Source organism: Hermetia illucens, chromosome 5 (genome assembly GCF_905115235.1).
Source record: "Hermetia illucens chromosome 5, iHerIll2.2.curated.20191125, whole genome shotgun sequence".
In the NCBI taxonomy this organism is placed as follows: domain Eukaryota; kingdom Metazoa; phylum Arthropoda; class Insecta; order Diptera; family Stratiomyidae; genus Hermetia; species Hermetia illucens.
In genome coordinates, this window is record NC_051853.1 from 102,259,270 (window position 1) to 102,284,592 (window position 25,323).

At 37.7% G+C, this 25,323-nt stretch overlaps 1 protein-coding gene across 2 annotated transcripts in view; it reads left to right on the plus strand.

Annotated features, from left to right (window-relative positions):
- Positions 1-25,323, plus strand: part of LOC119658046 (transmembrane protein fend-like) — a 45,598-nt gene that overhangs the window by 18,617 nt on the left and 1,658 nt on the right. Inside the window, exons 2-4 of one of the 2 annotated variants that reach the window (XM_038065289.1) lie at positions 8,127-8,174; positions 15,951-16,007; positions 21,497-21,748. In XM_038065289.1, the coding sequence (XP_037921217.1) occupies positions 8,127-8,174; positions 15,951-16,007; positions 21,497-21,748 (357 nt within the window). The remainder of the gene's footprint in view (positions 1-8,126; positions 8,175-15,950; positions 16,008-21,496; positions 21,749-25,323) is intronic. The other variant, XM_038065290.1, reaches the window with a different exon arrangement.

A 25,323-nucleotide genomic window follows, 5' to 3' on the forward strand; every position in this document is an offset into this window, starting at 1 on the left:
AATATGAAGCATATTATCTCCAAGTTTGATCAAAATCATACTGTTACTAACAAAGTTACAGCAGCTCAAATTTGTCTTTACCGTGTAAATTTACAACCCGAAGTATTAAATCTCATATGCTCAATGCATATTCTTGACAGGCTAAGCACAAATGGTTCTACACTCAAATATACTCACAGGAGAAGGAAACAAAACCTTTCATACTTCAAGCGCCCAGCTTCCGGTTTCCTAACTTGTTTTTTAATGAATCTTTCATTTACAGAAAATGAAATTCACATTAAGTAATCAAAACTAGAGTACTTAACATGTCTCTTTCCAAATATTATGGTATATATGATTTATAAAAGCTAGTACAGCTAGTACAACGTTAGGTTTTTATCAAATAATATTATTATTGGATCCTTGTTTTAAATATTTGTAGCCTTTTCTTCGTGTTTTGAACTTTCGCAACAGATCCTTTACCAAGCTGTCAGGATGAGTTGTCAGTTTGTACATATGTTTGCTAGTATAGGCTGCAATGTCACGAAAGACTGTGGGTACCTGAAGATCTCTGCAAAGCTGGTTATTTTTCATAAACTAAGACGCCCTTGAAATTGTAAGCAGGATTGCATAGATTGGGCGTGTTGCAATAGCTCTATGTTAAATATTCTGACAAAAGCCCATAAATGGATCCCATATGTGCGGATAGGCTTTATGACTGCCTTGTACAAAATGACTTTGTGCTTCAATTTAAGCAAAGAGCATCCTTTTAAAAGCCAGCTTCTTGACTTCAATATGTCTTTTCCACAGAAGCCGTCTGTGTAAGTGCAACCCCAGGTATTTGATAATACAAGATTGGGGAACTGGGGTTTCATTTAAGTTGGTTGGAGGGCCAGTTTCCTGGCGGAATGTGAATGTTAGATGAGTGCCTTTCGATTTATTGACTTTCCAGGTAGTTCTTGATCCTTAAATAGGATAGGATGTAGGATGTTAATCGAGATTCGACATGCTCGTTCTTAAAAGTAGTTTAGTAATTTAGCACTGCAGGATCGAGTAAATAAATATCTACATTTCATTTTATGAAACAGTCCCAACTTTCCACTAGCGTACTTTGAAGTTTTTCAATGTTAGTTGGGATGAACGACATTTAATGCGTTTCTTTATGTTCTTTCACAACTGGGAGCCATGTTAAGAGAATATTCTGACCAATTCATTGCGCTAATCCCTAGCTTCTCTGGTATTTCACCTTTCGTGGCCTACTTTGCTAAATCCTCGACGGCCATGTCTACAATGTCCGCTGTTGATCCTTAATCAATCAGCCTAGTGATTTTTTCTTACAAATCTATGTTTTGAACAAGGAAGAAGGGGGATCTTCACTACACTATTTAAGGTGTCACTTTGGAGAATAGTTTAACATAAAACATAGAATTTCTAGAACGTCCACTTCAACATTTAATTCCTTCTTGAATTTTGGGTAAAACCAACAATTTCAGATATTTAGAAAAACTTCAACCTTGAGCAATTTTGTTACAGTTAAAACAAGTAAACAATTATTAGCATCACATGCTTTATAAGATAGAAACTTTGTGCCACGTGTACTGAAAATACCGAAAACGTTACTCTTGAAAAGGATTCGAGAGGAGGTACACACGTAAGAATCCAATTGAAAAAGATATGGAGACATCAAACGTTATGAAAGCTTTGATGATTATATTACTTGAGTACCAAACACATACTATTTTTAATTTATTCTGTTTGTTTGTTTAATCTTGCCGTTATTCGCTAAGGTTTTGTTAATTTTCGCATTCAGACTCTTTCTTCGATAATAGGTTACTTTCAGAATACTTGTTTTCTTGAAGTAGAAAGTATCTTTAACGAGGAACATTCAGTTTTGAAAGGATAACGAAGAGAATATCTAAAAGCAATCACTTATTAGCCTGACCTTTTCAGTTCATTTCATTTCAACGCTTTCCAACGAACTGAAACGCGATTTGAAATTCAGATGATTGATAAGGACCACATATCTCAACTGGTTTGTCTTGCAGAACTCTATTCCATGATACGGTCAAAGTTAGTAAAAAACACCCGGAGAATCTAGCTTTACGTTGGCTTCGCACTTCACTAGAAAAAAATGACTTTTGAAATGAGGACTGTGCATCCTTTCGTGAAATTGAAGGGAAATTTTCTGTCTATTTCTTCGGTAAACCTTCGGTGGCGTCCTTTTATTTTAATTGCTGATTATTTCAAGGATCCCAAAAATTTTTTCCTGAATGTGTAATGGGCTTATGGCATCTATTTTTGCTTTCAACATCGTTGAAATGTTTTTTCAATGAAAAGCATAATATAAGAAGGCCGCATAAAAGACATAAAAAAGTACACTTTTTATGCTTAAAGATTTTCAGTTTTAGCCTATAATGCACCTGATATAGCTGGATACATTGCGTCATCGACTGTAATCATTCTATGGTAAATATTCAATACCGTATCTTAGCCAGCTGCTTATATTTAGAAAGATGAGAAAAGGCCTTATCAGAAAAGAGGCAGTGATGGAAGTACATTTCATAATGAGCGAAACAAAATGTGGTTAGACTGTCGAAATTTTTCCATTGACTCCACATTCTGCTTTGACTTCATGAAAATCTGGTACATTGATCAATTTTTATAATGCCATACTCCAAAGTGGATAACTTTGTGATAAGAGCGGTAGGTTGTCACACAGAAGGTCGCGGTTCAAACCTCGCTGATGCCAGACGTACCTAAGTCAAATCAAGATCAAGAAGGTCTTAATAATTAGATCATTTTACACAAATCAGACTGCCAACCTAAAAAGCTTCAGCATCCTGCCCATAGTGCCTAAAAGATGCATGTGAGAAAGAGATTGGTTTGCAGGAGGTTCAGCTTCTTTGGATGCCAATAAAAGCTTATACCACTCCCACAATCCACGTAAGGCTCAGCAACAGCCTGTCTTTACCACTAGCGTGAATGCCTTACGAAAGTTACTTTCCTGCCTGAAATTGTGCTTTCTCATATCCTTCTGTAAATTTCCAAAACCGCTACTCTGATTAGGGGGCAGTTCACTATTTCACTAGTAGCTACGCTTTCTGCTCGGGAGTGTACATTATCTCGACATTAAATCGCAATTTATTCTGTAGAAACTTCTTTTTCTCAACTTGTGCTTGATTAACACTGACTAAATTGATGTTTTTCTCCTTTTTGGAGTTGCTTGTCTACTGTAGGTTCTCTGACTATTTAGAACAAAATTGTTTGGTGATCACTAAGAAGGTAGACTCCATTAAAGTGTTATTCACTAGCCCAGTGCTAGCAAATGCTAGTCTTACACTGATCCATAATCCCGTATCATGTTCAATCGCGCAACGGCTAACATGTACTGCTCCTCCTTAGATATTTGTTAGTAATCAAGCATAGAAGACTGCTGTTGAACTTATCAAAGTAACACAGATACGCATTTATCTTAGTTCACACAGTTCTGCCTCACGTAATCACGTATGATTAGGTATCGTTCGCTTATGTTATTACTTCACTACTCTAATCATGATTGTAAAGGGTTCAGTGGGGACCATTCTTGTTTCCTTCGCACCACATGGATTTGAGGTTTCGTTACACTTCTTGGTGATGAACCATTTATCCCAGTACTTTCTACATCGAACAGACCAATACTCGTTTTAGCACTTTCGCGATGATGCGTAGGACCGTAGGGAGAAAATTCAGGCGCATGGTGAACAACCTCTTGTCATCCTTGGCGTTCAGAAACTGGCGAATGATGACGGCATTCGGGTGCAAGACCCATAAATATTCCTATTTTGGAAAAAGTGTTTACTCTTTTAATGCCAAGTTTGATACAAACTCGTTCAATTCTATTTTTAAAATTTTAGGAAATTGAAAACACAGAAACAATGATGTACAGAGCTTATTGATTTAAATCATTTGATTGATTCTAATCGGCAACCTATATATGGGAATTTGAAAAAAAAAAATCAAGATTTAGATGAAATTTGATTGTAAACAACCTTCTATTCGAGGTATTGAAGTACACTTGTGCAACATGAGGCCTAGGGACTGACCTCGCTGACCGTACTGTTTTTTAATCATCTCCCTATTCTCTATACTCTTCTGGTCTTTCTCTTGGAACTACCCACTCTTTACTTTGCCTAATATTGAAATATAGGCACCATTCCTCATCCCCCATCATGATTCTTTGCAGCAAACATTGCCTGTGTCCACGTGTAGGTCGGACAATATGTTGACAGGCCGTTTGAAACGTCTTCCTTTGCTTTCTTTTTTGAGTTAAGCTTTTCGGCAAGCCGCTAGGGCAGCTAGACGGTTGAGCACTGTTACATGACGGCAGGACGATCTTCGCGAATTCTGAGGGTCGACCGGGACCACTTGCTGTCTAGTTCAAAGTTGACGAAAAAGTGGGAAAAAGAGTTGGCAGTTAATAAAATTAAAATCTACCACTTATATCTTAATTAAGATGAAATTGTAATACATATGAATAAATGAAAAAAAATCATGATTTATTTAATTTTTTGAAAGAAATCAAATCAATCTCTTAGAAACAAAAAAAATCATGACTTTTATGAACGCTGTGGGTCATGGCTCAGCTCCAGGGATGATATTACAATTAGTAACAGTTAAGGAAATCTAACAAAAAAAAGGGGAATTGAAATCGGTTTAATAGGAGCGCTACGCGATGATAATTTCGGAGATTTTTTTATAGCGATCATTATTTGTTCTTGCATGTAGCGGCAAAGATTCGAGTTCTAGATTTTTAATTGGAGTGAATTGGACTGGAGAGACCACTTTGTACCGACATAATTATCATATTTTTATGACATATTTCTAGAAGGTGATGAGAAAGCGTTCGCAAATGGTATTTAATTTGGAAACTATAAAACAAAAACCTGCGTATAAAGCCTTTCATAATCTGTCAAGAAGGGAGCAAATAAAATCTTGCTCATCGTAGGTGACGTAACTACTATAAATTGTTAATTCTCCATTTATTAATTTCTTTTGTCAATGATCCTTCTTGAAACACTGCTTGGGAATATGAAGCAAACAAACACAATAGATATCGGTAGGATAGCTCATATTATCCCCTACAAGTGATTATTTGGGAACTCGTATCTAAAATGAGGCAAGGAATTACCCAGAAGTGACTAGGATTTAAAAGCTTATTCTTCTAGTATTGATGCGAAGAAAATATCTACATACTTGATTGGATTGGGCTGGATTCGCGAACTAGTTTTTGAACATACAAGCAAACATCTCCAATAATTCCACGGAAGCTGATGCTGACTAAAATCCACTTCTTGCTCAAATTTTTTACTGAATGACCGCGTTTGATCCTTCGCAGAAATCAAAAAGCCACCGTAAGTCATAAACCCTTCGACTCCAAAATGCGAACACAACTACGCCTAATTCCTTTAATTTTCAATTTTCTGCGAATTTCCCCATTAGCACAGTAAAATATCAAACGATGTTCCTTCCGTCGGCACAAAAGTCCTAAATTCCTCATCCAACATTTCGCCTTTATCCTTAAAGTTGTTCCAGGAAAAAGTGCTCTGACATGGTTTGCAGCCATTATTACTACAACTATGCACAACGTCCTTGTTCTCTTCTATTCAGAGAGTGAGTGCTCTGATTAAAGTGAAATTCCAATTAATTATTTTCCTTCCTATGTTCTTTTTATTCAAATTAATTTTAACGCTCTGAGGATTTTTTTCATTTTTCCGTTCGCATCGAGCATTGTGTGAACAGGAAGAAAAATCAAGAAAACTCCTGTTATATATTAACCAAGAAGGACCTGAATAGCGAACGAATGAGGGAACGGACGACCGGAATGAATGAAAAAGTGGGTTAGTTATTCATTTGAGAACAACAGTAGCAGCCTCCTCCGGTTGATGATAATTTCGAACCAGAAACCCTTTCTACATAACGCAATTCTTTTTCCTGTTGCCTTGCTCAGAAGATAACCGAACCGTTACATGTTGTCTTTCGTAACGCTCTATAACGAATCGTTGTCATATAAAGTAAGGCACAAAGGATATTAACCCGTGCGGCCTCAGCTATAGAAGCTGTACGGTGGTTGACACTATATTACCCTTGGGGAGTTATATTGAAGTGGCTGCAAGGAATGAATAGAGTAGCAACCCCTTCGCTTAATTTTAAATTGCGCATAAACAGAGTATTTAAGGCGTACTGGGTTTCGCCGAGTTGCACCCTGAAGACAAACGATCAGATAGTTAGGAGAGTCTTCTGGGATTGAGTCGGGAGCGCATAATGGTGTACACGATTGACCATTTCAAAGGACATTAATCATGCCAGTTCCTAGTAGATTTGCCTCCGGCGATATTGAATTTGTGTTAAATGATATCCTTTCGAAAAAGACTTGACTCGTATTCTCTATTGAATGTGTGAAGCTGACGGTTTAGGTCTGAAAACGATTTTTTCTCAAAGCATTGTCAATTTTTTACTTTTGGTCAATTGAAGGGAATGGGCTGTTTTCTGATTCGGGGTTGTCAATTTAATGGAGCTAAGCTAGCTGATAGGAAAGACACTTAATTTATATTACGCGCATACATATTTAAAACTAGGAATAAAACCCGGCTGTGTCGTCTACAACCAACAAAGGAGTATCTTCTAAATCAAACGAAACTGCATTATTCAATTCACTCGTCTACTATCTACCGACAACATCAATTTCGTTCTATTCAAATCGAAACCGATCTTTTCAATCAGGACATTTCTGAAGACATGTTCAGAAGAATTAAAAAAGGACCCAAAGAAAAACGAGATATTTCCTTCTCTAAATTCCCAATGCGACACCAGACATAGAATTCTTTTGGATTCCTAGCTGCACACAATGGGCTGCACAGTAGTTGCCGTAATAGGATTAATACCAATTTTTAGTGTTCTTGACGTTGAGATACGCAAAGAAATGTCACTTTCATTATACTAGCTAGTGGTCCGTAATGTTCTTCCTCCGACTAATGCCTGGAATAAGTCCTTTTGTTAAAGTGCCCTCTACAACACTTTGCTCCTCAGTACATTGCCCGCACTCATTGTGCAGCGTATGTGTCTTATCCAGGCCCTGTGTCGAGTCTTGACAAGACCAACAAGGACTTTTGGACTGTATACACCCATACCCTCAGCTCTGAAATATTTTCCCGTTGTGACATTTGTTGTACTGTAAACGTGTAGATATGGAGAATTATACATACAAAGAATGGCGATGAAAATCGGTGCGACCAACATGGTGTGGAAGAAGCCATATAAGAAATTTTCCATTCGACTGAAGAAAGGACAATGATGATTTCCGAGATTCTCCTTCAATTCAGTTCAAAAAGTTGTGCGGTAGAAACGGGTCCGGGTCCGGGTCCGGAGGTAGGGGTGAAACTCTACTATTTTTGCCTAGACACTAGCCATACGGTTTGGTACGTAGTGTTCTCTGTAGAGGAAAGTAGTCGAAATTGAAATGGATTAAACGAATTGAATGCTTTATGGACGTTCACTGAGTTGTAGAATTGTTGTAGAAAGGACAAAGCAACTATTTTATGATTTTCAGTTTTATTTTGCAGCCCAACACGATGGGTGGCAGAGGAGAGATTCCATTGTTGGATAACTTCTTGACGACTTTGAAGCTATTGTAATTTGATTTTTAAGGACCCTGAAAATTATGGATTTGACCCAATTCAATTGGTGGAAAATATGGCGTAAGATAAGATGAACGGCAGCCATAATAATAATTTTAAGAGAGGAACTTATGGTATTTTGAGATTTGTAAGTGAATCTGATGATGGTGCCATTTGCTTCATTGTTGGATTTAAGGATTTTGCTACCATATTATCTAATAGAAGACGTCAATGGTATTTACGGCCTCAAGCAATTTTTTGTATAGCAATCGGAGTTCAAAGCAATTTCTATTACAATGCGTCATTTATTTTGCCGGCACCTATGTGTGAATGAATACCTGCAATGGAGTAGCGAAGTGACTTTTTACAAGTGCTCAGGATTAGTTTTGAAAAGATTAGAAAGAATACTATTCATTTTGCCTAAGGAACATATCCTTCTTACAATTTATAATCCCGATATTTTGAAATAATTGATGATCTTCTGTATCTTTCCAGTTTTTCGCGGAAACGAATGGATGTCGAAAAGATACGCTATGTCGAGAGGTGAGTTTTAAGCCTACTTTTTTCTTTAAAGTACTTCCCAGAGCATATATTCGCCATTAGGGCTTTGAATGTTTCCTTTTGCGCTTGATTTGTATATCTATTCATTCATTTATTTTGTACTTTGTTGTATTTTTCGATTTATTAATTAGTAATTTCCTGTTGATAGTTGAGTATCTTATTTGGATTGCCAAGAATAATTCGCTATTGAAAATAGTACGACACGTTAACTTGGCACTTTCTTGTATATAAAATTTCGATAAACTGAAGGTGAAGGAGCCAAAATATTTCGGGACCTGCTGGGGTTTGTTGTATGAAAGTGTAATTCTATTTGAAATTATCATTTAGGAAATACATCTTCGGCTTAAATGTGTTCAACATTTTTATTTAAAATTGGGTGAGATAACATACAAGCCTTGGTACCTATTCATTTCAAGTCAGCAAATGAGCCTGTAATTTTGTGCTATTTTTATTAAGAAATTCAGCAAATGACACTACAATTATAAACAGTCTTTCCTTAAATCTGAGATCTTAAGCTGTTTTCCAATTTTGCTTACAGATAAATTTTTAAAATCAATTAAAAAATCGCCATATGCGGAATCCGCATCCTTTCTTTTTTTTGATCATTGTATCATAAATTGTTAAAACTTTATTGTATTTATGTATTTAATTGGCCCCGCCATTGCAGATTTTAACGTATCACATAATAAATTCTTTGTTTAACGTGATTTTTTTTTTGAAAAATTAGATTTTATTCAGCAACATAACGTCTTTTAACAGTGAAACGTTTATTCTACCGTCCATCTAAATTTTCGTCGCCTTTCCTGTAGATCAATTTGTCTTTGCTCTGTGATCAGCTCTGCCCTCGTGATCAGCTTTTTTCAATCCGGGTGGCCATTTTGATAATATCCCAGCTTCACTTTCTTAACAATTTTTTTTGTCTAAGGAGAAGTTTAGCATTTGATCCTTGTGTTTTCTGCCGCATTTTTTACTTCATTGCTAATGTTCCCGGATTTAAATTCGCAAATTTCTAGCAGATTATTAATGTGATAAATTTGAGCGAAGTTGATGATGAAACGCACGGTTTACTAGCAAAAGTGAGCAACGGCAGGATTTGCACCAAACTTTCCAGATTCACCGTCTAATAAATTACCATAATTATACCACATATGGTCAGCTTCTTTGGAAAGATATCAGAGTATTCCTGTAATTTGTCTGTTTGTTATGATTTGATCCGACAAATAATTACCTTCGATTCGAGTATTCCATAATTCCTGTTTATAGCTCCTCAATAGCAAAATAATATGGTAGCTTTACAAACATTGTTGTATGCGGGACAGTCAACGAGTTCTTTGTAATGAATTTCAAGTTTTGCGAAATCTGTAATCAGACGCAAACGTTCTATAAAAGTTATTGCACCATCGGCCTATATTTGCATTCAATATTCCGGCTAGTTCAAAAAAGGTGGCTGGTGGCTTTCTAACATTTCTATCATATATCAAATGTCGAATTATGTTAGTTCGCGCAATTACAAAACCGTCACAGGAAAAGAAATGATTTTTTTCCATTGTTTTTTGGATTTTGCAATAGAATTAACGAACCCACCGGAAGTACTGTAAACCATGACATTCGTATGTAAATGACCAAATAAGACCCAGTGGAGGTTTCCTTATCATTATCACATTCCTTATGATTATCGAATCATTATCACATTCCTTATGATTATCGATGCTTGCAGATGGAGTTTCCTATGAGAAGAAAATTAATTTTGAAGTTATCACTCCTTTACGGCAAAGAATCATCATTAATGGTCGGACAGCATGTCAAGAAATCATTTCCCCAAAAATGTCGGTCCGCGGACAGCACCCTGTAGTGTTTTTGTGGTCAGCGAAGGGTTGTGGCTTCTTCCGTCGTCCATATGCCTCTTGCTTTCAGTAGCTGGACAGTATTGTAGTCCCATCCGGTGCTCTGTTGTTTCTCATCTTTGACTCCTACAAGTATAAATGGTGGGGCAGGTGCCTGCATAGCCTCTACTCCTTGCATATGCGGACATTGTTTTGTGTCATTAAGTAGCTCCTCGAAGATTCCTCGCTGTGTCCCTAGAAAATATAGTTATGCCTTTGGATCTTGTAGCCGATCTTCAATTATCTTCTTAACATTTTCGTTCAATCTGCAGACCTTGTGGCTTCTATGCTTCTACTCCGCCCTTTTCAAGATCTTGTTAACGGCTTATCTTAATGCAACTTATTTACTTCGTTTGGCTGTTGTGGATCATGAAGGCTTGTGCCACCCCTCTTCGAACCATTCATATCTCTTATGCCGAGTTTTTCGCCCTGTCTCTTCATGTGCGTCTGCCTTGATTACGTCTTCCAGCCAACTCCAGTTCACATCAATGCTATTAGCATTCTGGTGTCGATTTAAAGCTTGTTTTGTAAAGCTCCGTAACGTAACGTAACATTTTAAACATTGTATTTGATAGCTGGGGCGATCCTGCTATTCCAGTTCTTTGTTATGGGGCATCCATATGTTGCTCAGATGGAATAATGGTCGTTATGGTAATTCACCCCGAGGATGCCCTTTTCCCTCGTTTGGACTACCCTCCCGCCTTCGCTTTCTGAACCTTTCCTTCCTACAACATCGTAGATCCTATCTATAATAGATCTACGCACATTTTTTAAACTTTCCTCAGGTCTGATGGACTGCTCCGCCACTGACGACATCACTTGCCATCCTGTGTCTTATAACACACGATTCCTAGGCTTTGCCGAAATTACAACGCAGAACAGCTTGGTCCTTTTAACTTCTCTACTTTAAGTAGTTTTAAACGTGGATAAGATTTTTGCTTTCTCCTCCTCCTGAGGACAATAATTAATTGAAGTTTACTCTGTTTGTCCGTTAAATTAAATAAATAGAAATAAATGAATAAATAAATGCAGTTCTCGATGAAGAGGTGACGTATCTAGTTGAAAGTCATTCCAGGCCTACTTTCTCTTGTGATCTCAGTGATGAGGGGAGATTGCCGTATTTGTGCTTCTAGCAGAATCTACGAACCTGCTTCAGTTTCCTTATTTATATGGTGGAGGACATGGCCCCCAGCAGTTTCATGGTGATTGCGCTCTTTTACTGAATCATCCTTGCCTTTCGTTGAACCGTATATGGAAATTAGCCAGATGTAGAAAAATTTAGTCTTCAATCTTGTATCGATGCTGTGAATGAAATTCTTGTGGACGATAAAAACTGTGCACCATTCTGGCGTTGCCGCTTATAAAAACCATGCGGGTTCGAGAATCAAATTCCTCACTGCCTAATAATTTTCCTAATTGGCTAATAATTCTATTTCCTTTCCCAGACAAGGCATTTTCTCCACCCGTTCGATGTATGCTCTAAGAGTCGCAGTTCTTAACAGAGTGCGCTTGCTTCAAGTTTAAAACCCGTGGTCGTCGCTGTATTTCTGGTCCGATTCGAAGCTCAGTTTTGAATTCGAAGACAATATTATGCTGTGCACAGACTGTCAGTCTATTGTACCGCTACCAATCTGGGAGACCAATTAGCTCGTCTTGTCATTCATAAATTCCTGTCTACTGCTTTGTATTGTCCAGAATAGAATTTAGTTGTCTCTGAGGACGGTAATTCCAAATTGGCGAACCCGCTGTGGCAGACACTATTCTTTGGCTTTCCGAATATAAAGTGTTTAAATAAACGCAAGAGGCTTTAATTGAATCGCTTCAAAAGTCCTCATCTGCCTAAACTCTATTGAATATAACGGTTCCTAGCTGATGATATTATGCTTCTGTATTACAGCTTAACTGGTGTTTTAAGGACAATCTCCAAGCAAATCCTCTATAGGATACAGAGCTCCTTTGCATTTTCGCACAAAATTATTTCTGCAGAATATAACCCATCAAGGCTACAGTTGACAACATCATCATACCAAGAAGTATCCCAAGTTTTCCGCAGAACTAATAAAAGAAGTCTCAGAAAATCACGTTAGTTGTATATTCAACAGATCATCGCAAGTATAAATAAATCTCCTACATTTTCCTTGTACTACAGAAAGGGACAAGTTACTTCATCATTAATAACTTCTCCTCCAGCTTGAATGTTGCGAAATTATCGACATGTGTCGAGTGGAATTCCGTCGTGGAACAATAAATCATTCTTTCTGGGACGAACGGAGAAGGTTTTGGTAATTAAATTACATTCTAGTAGAAATGCTGTTGTTTCCACTCTATCTTGTTGTTTTATCTCTAACAACACTTTATTGTATAAAAATATCTCATAAGAGAATATATATTTTCTGCTTAGCTGTCGTCCTTTTTGTTGAACGAAAATCAAATTTACTCTCTTTTACCTTTTTATCCCAAACGAAAAGAAAGTTTGTGTGCCTCCTTTCCTTGCGAAGGAGTGGTGTGTTTAGTGGCGACGAGCTTGTAGCATTCTTCTCCGTAAGATGCGATAGTATCTACTATTATAGGGCACAATCTACGTTCACAGCTTATGTGGTATGTATTGGAAATTTTCTATATTCTACCCTACGTCGGTCCCGTGGCACATATGGATAGAATACATAACAGCTTTTGGCCGATTGTATACCCGAATGGGGAGGAAAATAAGGAAAATAATAGTGAAAAAAATACCCGAAACTGGAACCTGTCCCATGGGGTGCATTTTGAATACATAATAAATAGAGAGTTTTTTGTGTGAACTGACTGGGCCATTCAACTGGGGAGTAGTACAGAAAATGTTCGTGTATTCACCGTCTCGAGTATACTGCAGCATTAGGAATCCTTTTAGCATGATATGTTTCGTTACATTCCCTTTGCTACTGTTTTTCTCGGTTTTATTTCGCTAGCTATTGTTCCTCTGTGTCTTACGATGATTCTTGTGACTCCTTGGGTACGCACATATCTATATGATCTATCCTTCGAGAATATTGCAGCAGCCGACTAACAAAAAGTTTGTCTCCAATGGAAATATCTTTCCATCTGGCGCACTCCTTGCCCAATACCTTTGTCACGTACGTTCCAAAAATCAAGTGGCAGAAGGGGAGCGTAGAAACAAGAGGGCACACTCCCAGGGACAAAGAATACATGAATTCAACCAAAATGTCATTTACCAATCTGACGTTCACGTACCCTGAACTCTCTAAGGACATAAATGGACCATTTTTTCTCTACTACGCTTCCTTTCAACTCGTAGAGTCATCAGTTTACCATATTCTTCCTTCATATAGACAAAATAATGTTGAAATGATGAATTTTTTGTTTGGGCCAGACTAGGAAGGGTCACCTTTCCTTTCGGTTGTCGTTATCGTCATCGTCCTCATGATGCTCGTAGAAGCTGACCCCAAACTTTCTTGAGAAATGAACCTTCCAAACTAATATGTGTCAATAAATGAAACATGTTTCCAAAGTCTTCGAGAGAGCCCATTTCATTCCATTTCGTCTCCCCCAAAAATAATGTCCCTGTTGTCCGAATGGTCGTAATGTGAGATTTTTTCTATGGAATACTTGGCATTTATGGAAGGTGTAGATTGACATGGGGAATAGAAGTAATAAAAACGTCCCAAATCATCATTGTCGTCGTCATCGTCATCTAGAGCTAAGGCCGCAGTGAATACCCCTGTGTATTACTGAGCTCAGATTAGAAACATTTGGCTTATGATTTCTCACTGCATCTAAGAGGGTGACAAATATTGGCTTACATTCTTTTCGTCCCACATAAAATAAATTGTGATTTGATTTTTACGGATTTTCCGAGCCAATAAACGATTGGATTTGATTTGATTGGGAATGGAAAGATTAAAAGGTTAAGTAAGTCCGCACTTGCTTTTTGCTCTTTTTGCATGTTCTCCCGCCCATGCTGTTACTTTTCCCTCGTGCATGATTCAGTTTTTATCTATTTCAACCACCGAAACTACAAAAGCTGTTTCATGATATCCAAAGACGCAATTCATAATGCTTGTTTGGCTGTACACATCGGTTTAACGACTCATAAAAGATGTAGGAGGTTAGGGTTTTTCCATAAAATGGAATCGCGGGATAGCTCTAAGAAATTTGGAAAATTAGGTGTTGTACTCAGGAAAACGGTTCAGGCAAATATTAATCATAGAATTTTCTTTTAAAAATTCTAAAAAGGCGTTGATCCCTTGAAAATGAGACACCGAAAACAACGAAATATTTTGTTAGATTGTTTTTTTTTAATACAGTGGTAATGACCTTTAATTGGCTTTGTTAAGACAGGGATGGAAGTTTCCCAGTAAGCAAGTTACGTCTTTATATTAAATTTTGGAAATAATTTATTAGAATTTAATTGCTCGCGAGCTACCGATGATGCTGGGGTATAATAAGATAATAACTAATTTTCACTGGCAAAAGTGCAACTTTATTTGAAAGTTTAAACGTGTTATTATGCAATATTTACGAGTGCATATCCAGGTCAATAATTCCACGTTTCTTATAGTATTATCATGTACCATCGGTAAACCTTGCTGGAAAACTGATTCAATGAATATCTCCTGACTTGGAGCCCTCCCACGCGTACAGTATTCGCCTTAATAAGCATCTGGAAGTCATAAAATTGACAATTTGTTGACATGGAAATCTAATGAACTGCGACAGAATTTTCCCCTTCACTACATCGATAGGGAACAGCACTCTCTGACCACTTGAACGCGACAAATTATCTTTCTATTGCCGCCGACTGGGTAAGGTAAAATATTGTGTGTCTCCTTTCCTTTCCACATGTGCAGGTTTGTCATCTGATACCAGACTGAGGAATAGTTCCATCTGAAACAAAAAGAACGAAATGTAAAAATGGGTCCAGCACTGTAAAAATGAATGAATGTATGTATTCACATGGAGCCGTATACATTTGTACAAATTGCCTCGAAAAGCCGGGACTAAAACTAAGGCTAGCTGTCAGCCATCTATCTTTTAGGAATTGAGTGGAAAATATATAAAAAAACTGACAGCAACTTAGTCCAGGCTTAAGAGGATTATGAGGTCGGTCGTCTTCTACTTGAATGATTTCCCTTTTTGGCTGGCTTCCCTCACCCTACAAATCTACACACGCATTGTATAGTAATTTTTCTGGGCAGTAATTTCAACGGCGGTTAGTGTCGAAGCGCTTTTGAAATTTATTGCCATGTTAAGGAGATATTCTCCCAATCCACGAAATGAAAATTATGGTCAAATCCTCCAACCGAAGAGTAACAAAGCGAATGTGGATTGGATATATCAGCAAGTTTTCCGTCAATAAATTTTGTGATTGTCGACCAACAAGATGGTCGAATTCAAGATTCTTAGTAAATAGCTTTACACTTTCGGAATCTCCTGCATGTGAAGGCGATAAATATCACTCAGGGGTCGCATTAAGATGCTAATAATGAATGACCAACTGAAATATCATACTTCATTACAACGAAAAACGGATTCGGCATTTGCATACGACGATCTTTTTCTGTAGAGATTTTATGTTGGTAAATATTAGTTTTATTAACATTATGGCCATCGGATTCCAACGAACTTTGCATATTAAGTTTTCGTGGGAGAGTCAGAATTAGCATGTCTTCTCCATAAATATTTGTATTAAAGAATTTTTAATACAGTCTGATTCAATTAGCACTTATACATATACACATTACTTAGAGCCCTCCTCCTGTCGCTTAGTATCTTTTTGCAATGCACACACATTTTAAAACAAATCGCATTCATTATTAATTTCCTCCAGTTCCTTGCAACCTTGTACTAAAGTTCGGAATGTTTTCTATAATTCCAGATGGAGTTTCGACCACCAAATATTGATAATTATATCCCAGAAGCGTTCAGTTTTCTGGTGAGTTGAAATTGTAGAAGCTTTTTATATTTTTCCAAATATATACATATTCAAGGATCCTTTTGAACTTATTCATATGCAATGAAACTTTTTCGGAGTAGGTCAGAGTCAGTGATATTGTTAATGTTCTGGCAGAATAATATAAAAAGATAGGAGAAATGGTTCTTACTAAAAGGAGTAAGGGTGAAGCTGTATGTCCATTCCGAAATATCGTATATTTCGTAGTAGACGTGTAGTCCTTTTTATGTTGAACCTCTGTCATTTAAAAGTATGCTGACTGTTTAAATATTTCCAAAACTTATATAAATTTATTTTTAATAACATTAGAAAACTGCATCCTCTTCAAACTTGTTTCCTTGGGTAGCAATGCACATTTTCTAGTGCCATTCGCATTGCAGGAACGCTCTCTGGAAGTCTCCTTTCGAAATAAGAAGAATGCAGAGGGGCGTTGTCGTATTGTAGTACTCACTTCTCGCTTGCCTAAATCTCTGAGTTCTTCTTTCGCACAGCACCACACAAATATCCCAAGGTTTCAACGTTACGGTAACTAGTAATTGTCTATCCTCGTGAAGAAATTCACTGTAAACAATGCCCTTTCAGTCCAGTCCAGTGAGAATCCAGTTTTGATTTGGCAAGATTTCTTCATGCGTAACGTACAGCAAATGAACTGCCAATTCCCCAATAGTTATACGGCAATTTAAACAAATGCGTTCATTCATTTGGCCAACGCAATCGAAAATGTTGGTAGTCCTGAACGAAGGTCGCATGTGATTGATGTCCGACCTTCTTTGAATCTTTTAAACCACTCATTCGTTACACTTTGAACGACTCGAACATTCATCCTTAAAAATGCAAAATGTCAAAAGTTTCGCTAGACGGTTCCCCGAAATTTTTGCAAAATTTGATGCAAACTCGTTGCTTTTCTTCCCTTTCCATCGAAAAGAAATCGGCAAACATGAAAAAGTCTGCTGTTACTCAGCTTGATAACGTCATATCACTTGTATGAAAATTTAAAAATTGCTGTGCTCGGTAGGAATACGCCGAAGCAACTTTTCACACAGCGTTTTTACGACCCTCCTTCGGCGCGGCTTTTAAGAGGCCCCGGTATCAGTAATTTTTAAAACTATGCTCCCAATTTTTTCACTATTTCATAACGAAGCAAATTATTTTCTCGCAAAAAAATTTGAGAGAATGAAAAATTCTATGAAAACTTGAATCCTTGCCTAAAAATATTGAAAGTCTAGGTTACTAAATGGTGGCTTTTATATATTTATTATACTATATGAATCTACCCTTACTTCAAGTGCAGTTTATTTAGTAGGTAGGTAAGAGGTATCAGTAGCTGCTTCGAGGAGTAATTTTGATGTCACAAGCCTAAGCCGTTTTGATGCCTAAAACCATGACTACTATGGAAAGAGCAAGGGAGCTGGTTCAAATCTCCAGAGGCAGCCTAGCTCCAGCTAGAGCTTGGCAATCGCAAAAAAAGGCGCCTTAGGGTTTCTCCGAAGCATCGAGAATGCGATTTGCAGGGTGTGCTGAGTCTGGCGGAATGGTTGCTTGTCTGGTGTAAGAACTTTCGTGACCGGGTCTTGGAAAACTTTCCTTAAGTTCTTCTTGAAGCATAAAATTTTCATGAGTATAAACGATATTATAAGGCATAATATTGAAGAGTTTGATAAAAATCCTAACATTACTGTCCAAATAAGAAAAATTTTGGGTGAAACTTCGATGGGAGAGGAGAGGAGAATATTCTAATTATTTACACATAGATGGTATTTCACAGACCACTTGCATGTTTGCTTATCCAGCCTTTTATTTCAAGCTAATTTCAAGGTTGTCCTTTACCATGCTTCCGTGCTTCCCTGTCTTAGCGGCTACATCCCTCTGGCATTAATCTAGCTTCGTATCAATGACAACTTTCGTTTGTCCTGTGTAGGGTATACATATAGCAATCAGAACAAGGTATCTGGTGGGTACTGCTTGCCCAGATGTCTTTCTCCTTAGCTAAATCAGGAAACATCCAAAAACCCTCTTTAGTTTGAGAGTTGGAGTTGAGGGATTCTCTTTTTACCTTTTCATCCGTTTCAATTCAATCGCAATCGGCTTTAAATTCGTTTAGTTTAGCTGTTCCTAAAAAGAAGTTAAACTCTCCATCATGAAGTTGTTTTGCGAATACAAGGAACACTTTTCCCCTTATCATGGAGTGATATGGTGCAATTTTGTGTGCGAAACGATCCTTCTCTGCAGGCATTGTGAACGTTAGCCTCTTGTGTTTTTAGTAGTCACAGAGCGTCGTCTAATGCGTATTTATTGACAATCGCAAATGCATCGTTCACATATTGTATACACCCGCTAAGTATCTGTTGGTTCTTTTTCAATCGTTTCCCGAAGCATTGCATAAACTCGTAAATGAAGAGAGAGGCTCAATTTCCCATGGACCCTTTTTACTCAATAAAATATTCAATCGTACAAACTTTTGTTTGCTCTATGTACTACGTTACCTCTTTTCTCCTCTGCCGCAAAGATCCATTGACATTCGTGAGATCATTCTCTAGTTAGGATATAGCCCTTTTTACTGGGAGAACCTATATATTTAACGAGACCATTATCTCATTTTCCAAAATATCTTCTGCTCTACTAATATATTTGTGCAGCTTCTTCCTAGGAGTTGTATAAATTTACCAACAACTGAGATATTTTTGTGAAGAGAATTATTGACTATTGAGATTATTCTGAGCCTGTTTCCAGGTTTACGGATTTTTGGTACGCAGGTTTGACATTCTGAGTGCTGGAATGTTACCAGTGGTGGCCTAGTAGAGAGGAAATCCGTGCCTGGGTCTAGGGTGAACATTATTGGGACCGCTGCATTACCTTTTTTGCATTAAAATGTCTATCCGGACCTCCAAGAAAACCGCGAGCCTGTGGAAATTTCGTCTTTGCACACATCTCTCCCCCTCTTGGCAGACTTGTATAAAGAATAAGCTGAGTACAATTCGAAATGCAAAAAGAGATCCCAATCTTCGCTTAGGGGGTCATCCCGTGTGTCTGATCCGAGGAATCGTATTTTTTTGGCAGAAATTGTATCTAGATATAGTGCAGAATATATAGGCCAAGTGATTTTTTGATATTCGGAGTCGTTCGGAAATTACAGTGTTAAACAGGTAATATGTCAAATTTATGTCGATCACCGTAATAAGCGCGTGTCTATCGTTCCGTATGACGTTCGAATGACTTCGCTAAAATCATAGGAGCTGATGCCAAGGCTGTACCTGTGTTCTTTCATGAAACCTATGGCTTATGGGCTAGGTATAGCAGATTAATGGTCAGTTAAGGCTCAAAATCGCATTCTACTTTTTAAATGCGTTTTTCTCAAAACTGCATATTGAACATCTGCTGCCAGCGTAGCCCAAAACCTATCCAACGAAATTCTTTGAAATTTTCACGTCTTATTCAGAACATATTTCTACGGTCCGCAAATTAGGATAATTGCGATTCATTCAGTAGTTTTCTTTCTATTCATTAAAGAAACTTGGAAAAAAACACCAAAATTCACAAAAAAAAAGTTTAGGAAGGCACCAAAAATTTAGCTTTCAATATTTTTTAATAATCCTAGTTTGCGGACTGTAGTTAAGTCCGCATTTTAAAATCCCGTTTACATTTTAGAATGATCGCAGCGTCCTCTAGTGTGGCAGCAGGAAAACACCTGTTTTTGGATATGAGTGTATAAATTGCTCAGTATTTCAATAATGAACCATGCTATCGGGCTGGAAAAATTATTGCGCATGCTCAAGATATTTAATAAATATATTGTCAAAAATGCATATTTATATCTTTATCCAGTTCTTCACAAAACATTTCTAAACCAACGAAAAAAAAAACGACCTTTACACGGGATGACCCCCTTAAGCGCTTATTCCTTTTGATTTAAGAAATTGCGAGATTAGTTACCAAGAAACGTATTTGGTAGGAGTGGTCGCCTCCATTACATTCATTCCATCACATTTAATGATTTAGCAAATGATATGGAAAGGTGGCTCAGGGCCAAACCACCAAAATTCTGCTGCTTCTGTGTTGTGTTGTTTTCTGTAATATTCTACTCGGTTTAATGCATTTCGGGTATAAACTATTACATCTAAATTTACTGTATGACTTCTTACTTTAGTGCAATTATCCTATTCGTCAGTTACCAATTTTATGTCTAGTGCCAAATCAAATAATTGTTGTTCATAGAAATATCAACTAGCACTGTCAATATCACAAAAAGCTTATCTTCTACCAATTTTCGCCCTCCTCAAATGCTAAACAATTCTGACCACTAGATTTTTTCTATTGGTCGGAAGATACCCATGCATCCGTTTATAAATTGCAATGCAATTTCTATCCCATTCGATTCTCGTTTGACAAAATGTTCCCATCAAATTAATTTTCCATAGACATCTTGAACCGTAAAGCAAACTATCGAATCGGGGACCGACGGCTGTTGCTAGTTCACCTAATGAAAATACGTTGTTTAATAACCAAATTGGTATTCAGATAAGGTAGCAGTATGGCTGGCGCAAGTATTCATACCTCCCCTGCGTCTAGTCCTCGTTGATTTCTGTATCTTCATAGCTAGAATGTGCGGATGAGGCAAAAGCCAGCTCGATACCGCTTTAAAAGCATTTGCCATATACGACCCGGCATCAGGACTCCTGGACACCGGGTTAAAGTATCATAGATTCGATAACATCCGAACGTACATCTCATATCTCTTCTCCACTTGGTAAATAGAGTTCTTCGTCATAGCTCCATTCATTCCCCACATCCGAGCCCAACTATGAAGAACAGAACGGGGTACCCTTTGATATCTCATAATCTCATCACAATTTAATATCAGCTTCCGAAATGTTCCATTAGATCAGATTTCACCATATTTAGATGGGGATTTTAAGCAAAAGCCCAGAAGAAAATTGCATACAATCACGAACTTTGAGAACGGCGTCCAAGAGACCAAGAGAGAGATATATTAGTTTTCGTAGGAGGCCCATGCATCCACGATGACGACTTTGGCTCAGACTTTGGCCATGGAAGAGCACGACCACGACGATGGGCCTCCAGTTGAAGAGGAAGAAGAATGAACAGTGGTCGGTTACTAAATAATGGGTCTAGTCCATTACTGGCCACGATACTCGTCAATAAAGAGCTCTAATGCATATATTTGCTTTATAGTTGTTACCTTATAACCTTTGACATAATGGGACTGATGGCAACCTGGAGTCGTGATCGATTAAGTAAAAATGCTCATGGGATGATACAGTCACCCATAGAATAAAATTGTCGTATATATTTTAGTATTTTTTTGACTTGAAGATCTTTAAGTGGAGCTTGTGGAGACTGTTTTTCAGTAATTGATTTCTTAGATAATATTTTCGAGAGATGCTTTTTAATTAAAAAACCATAAGACCTTATATCGTAAAAATATGCTTATGTTTTGTTCTTATTAATTGCAGTGCTACGATGGGTGCAACGAAAAATTTGGTCCGTTCCCGGTCCTTATCAAATCCATGGAGCGTAGGGAAAATCTGGTAATGACCAATATTACCTGGGATGCAGATATAACCACCAAATCAAAGCAGTGTCTGGTAACTTGGGAGGTCTATGGTGGTGGTCTGATGGGGAACTTACTAACCGACTGTTGCCTCGTCGAATTATCCCTTTGGCCAGACACTCGTTACAACGTCCATGTCACGTGTAAAACTAAGGTAAGTTATAAATTTCCGATTATTACATTAAACATTGAAAACTGGCGTAGGTTGATATTTTTTAAGAATAGGCTCAGGCTTGCATCACTGATTATCGCTAGTTGAGTTAGCTGCTTCGTGTTTGTTTCATTAGAGTATCTACTGCCGCTTCCCATTGCGTTTTTGTTCATCTAATTCGAAACATTACATCTTCTACTATTTTACTTCTTCTCATAATATGAAGTCCAGAAACTTTCAAAATTGCAAAACCCACTGTGCAAGATAATAGCGAGTCTGATGAAATTGTAGAAAACACTATGGAGCTCCAGATAGTTATTGTGCTGGTTATTTTAGCTCAATGTGGAAGAACGTACAAGAATTGCAGCCACGGTTGGGGTAGAACGAGCAAACGCATATAATTGATGTGGTCGAGCGCTGAAGAGCACTCCAAGTGTGAAAGTACCACTAATTGGCTAATTACACCAGTAATTAAGATGTCTCGTTCATACTACCTTCCTACTGAACTAGACTGAATTGAGCCAGATGAACTTGTATGGCTCGCTTCGCGCCACGGCTTTGGCTAAGAATCACCGGCATTGCTTGTGCACGACAGACAGACACCTTTAGGGAGTTCATCGCGTGCTAGTCCTGCCAGTAATGGTGACGCGAAAAAATGGCTCTAATACGATAGCCAGTTAAAAAGAGAAATGATGATGAAAAAAAAGTACACACAACCTACCACCATTTTAGTGGCCCTTCATTTTGTGATGTACAACTTAATTAAAAATAAATGAAGCAATTCTAAATGGGTTTACTTTCCGGTGACACGTTGATATAAATAGGGTAGTTATTAACATGCAAATGGTGGTCTGAGGAACCAATTGAGGAAGAAGACGTGAACAAATTACTACGTATTGTTTGAGCCACTTTCTTCAATTTGGCGAGCCATTATAAAGCTTTGACTAGAATAGTTTATTGAAATTATAATCGGCAGCAGGCCGCATTCATTACAACCACGTTCAATGGAAAGTTTCCACCTGCAGAAGCTATGATTTAAAATGTTGTACCTGTTCCTAGCTCCAACTTCATTTGCATTAGGCACGATAGGGAAAATGCAGAACTCAGATAATAAATATTTTCGTTTACGTTTCATTACATCAGTAATCAATAAACTTTTTTGTTTATTGTCTATTGAGTTACCTCATGCACTTACTAAGTTGTTCTTATGATCAACAGGGTCGTGTGGAATTATAAACATTTTACGGAAAAGTAAATGCATTCGTGGTAAATTGCTGTAGAAAATTATAACAAACTAACGCTTAAAAAGGAAAACTTAAAAATGAAAAGAAAATGTAAAACTAGCAAGTTTGCTTGCGTCTTCTCCCTTCCAGTTTGGAGGCTGCCTTAATCGCTTTTTGACGAGCTTACGTAGGGTCCTATCTTTTCGGGTCAGCCACAAATTAGATATCCTTTGCATGGATAAAATCCAAAGATTATTAGGTTATCAAGCATGTAAGGACTCTGATCGACCAGTTAGAGTAAAAAGTATCTATCTTCCCTGCTGCGTTTGTTTTTCTAGGATAACCCACTTGTCGATCCTTCTGGGATAGTTAATGCCTGCCAATGTCATAGCTAGCAATGGAGCTGTCCCCCGTTTTTCAATATATGCTTTTTTAAAAAAAAATGCAACAAAGAGATAGAAGATAAGTGCTTTGGTCTGATGAAGAGCAAATTTATATCAATATTTGAAGATAAATCCGCGGAGAATTTCCCCTTATTAGCTAAAATCTTTTATTTGAAATCACGTTTTCTGTAATCTTGGATCCGTATGCATCTTTTTGACCTAATTTTTTCGCGAGCCACATTAAAATATTAGACTGAATATCAACACTGGAAGGAGCAGCAAATAGAAAATATTCCCCACAAGAAAACGCCTGAACCTGATGGTACTCTTATTCCAAATGGTACTTGAAGCTTTGGCCCACACGAAGCCAGACATGCTTATACATACCATAAAAAAATGTATTGATGAAGGGATGTTCCCTAAAGCAAAGCTTGATTTCATTATCGGAAAGAGACAAATGTCTCAATGCTTGCAAGATCTTAGAAGACATAATTGCCAAAAGATTGCTAAAGATAGCCGAGAGAAAGAAAAGACCAAAAAGTGAACACCGTAGCCCCCGCCACAGAAAGCGAGAGGTGACGCTAGGAAGAATATTGTGCACTGATCAAGTTGGATGTGGTCAATGCTTTGAATTTGATACACTGGACGTCTATCAAACCGACTGCCTGAGGAACAAAATGGCAGTTTACTAGCTTTATATCCAAAAATGCTGATGAATTTTTTATATCTCTTATCTAGGGTTGGGTTCACTTAATTTAAATATAAAATGTGAATGTAGTCCTTCCATATTTCGATCTCCTTCTCAACACAATCATTTATAATATCTGCTTTGTTACGCGGTTAAAATATTTAGTACCTAGATCCTAGTGCGAAACACTAATCCTGGAATAGTGGATTCTGTATTGCATAGCCAGAAGCATACTTTTCACCCTTTCTTACTTCACTACTACTTTCGCCGTCTGTTCGTCGGAATCGAGAGGTTGACGCTGGCTAATGGAAGTGGGTAAAATATGTACCGGAAAGAAGGGGTTTAGTTTGATTGTGAGGTTCACAGTTGTTAGCGCTGCCCTGGTCCATAACATATCTTATTATAAGAAGTATCCCATCAGCGACCGTCAGGTAATTTTACTCCAGCGAGGAAGGGTGAAAAGGGATTCGTTCGAACTGCCCAGCAAAAGAGATGGTTACATATGGAATAAAGTGCAATGTATGTTTAGGCATAAACTTAACCTCTACAGGAATAGCGAACTGGCTAATTTTCATTTCGGGCAATAAGTACAACTTGTTACCAAATAAAAATAAGCCTATAAAGAAGCTTCAAGAAATTGAAAGTTAGTTGAGGTATCATCTCCACTCATTTCATTATTATCATTCAGGGAGTATCGCCTTAGGAAGGGATGTAACATGTTTGCCTTAAAACGCTTGGGCGTTAATAGTACTAACCGCAGCAATTCGAGAAAATGTCCTGGAAGCTTTCCCTTTGGGAGAAAACCTAATCAAATCTGTGAGGCTAGACAAATCTTCCACTTTGGGGAAAATGTGTTCCCGAAACTTTCTCTCTCTGTAATAACAGAAGCTTATGTTGGTATCTAATGCCATTAACCTGTTAAATTGTCACTCTTGTGCCCACAAACCAAATTCCATATATTCTTTTGAGTTCCTCCGTATTACAGTCGTTACCAAACATCTAGGCACCCTAAAATCCGAGCTTTCCGGAGCCTTTTACATAAGGGAAACATAAACGTTCCTTTATCTGTAGTATTCAGTCTATAAAAATCGGGTCAATATAGGACCCCATGGAGGAGAAAAGTGGGAGGAAGTTTCTTTCCAATTGGTTCGTTCTGTCATCCAGTGGACTCAGGGCCTTTTGAATCACAAACGAAAATTCGGCTCGATTGTGTAAGCAAGTACGAACTAAGCTTATATAATATTTACATTTGGGATTACTTAACTTTAGAGTTCAGAATGCAAT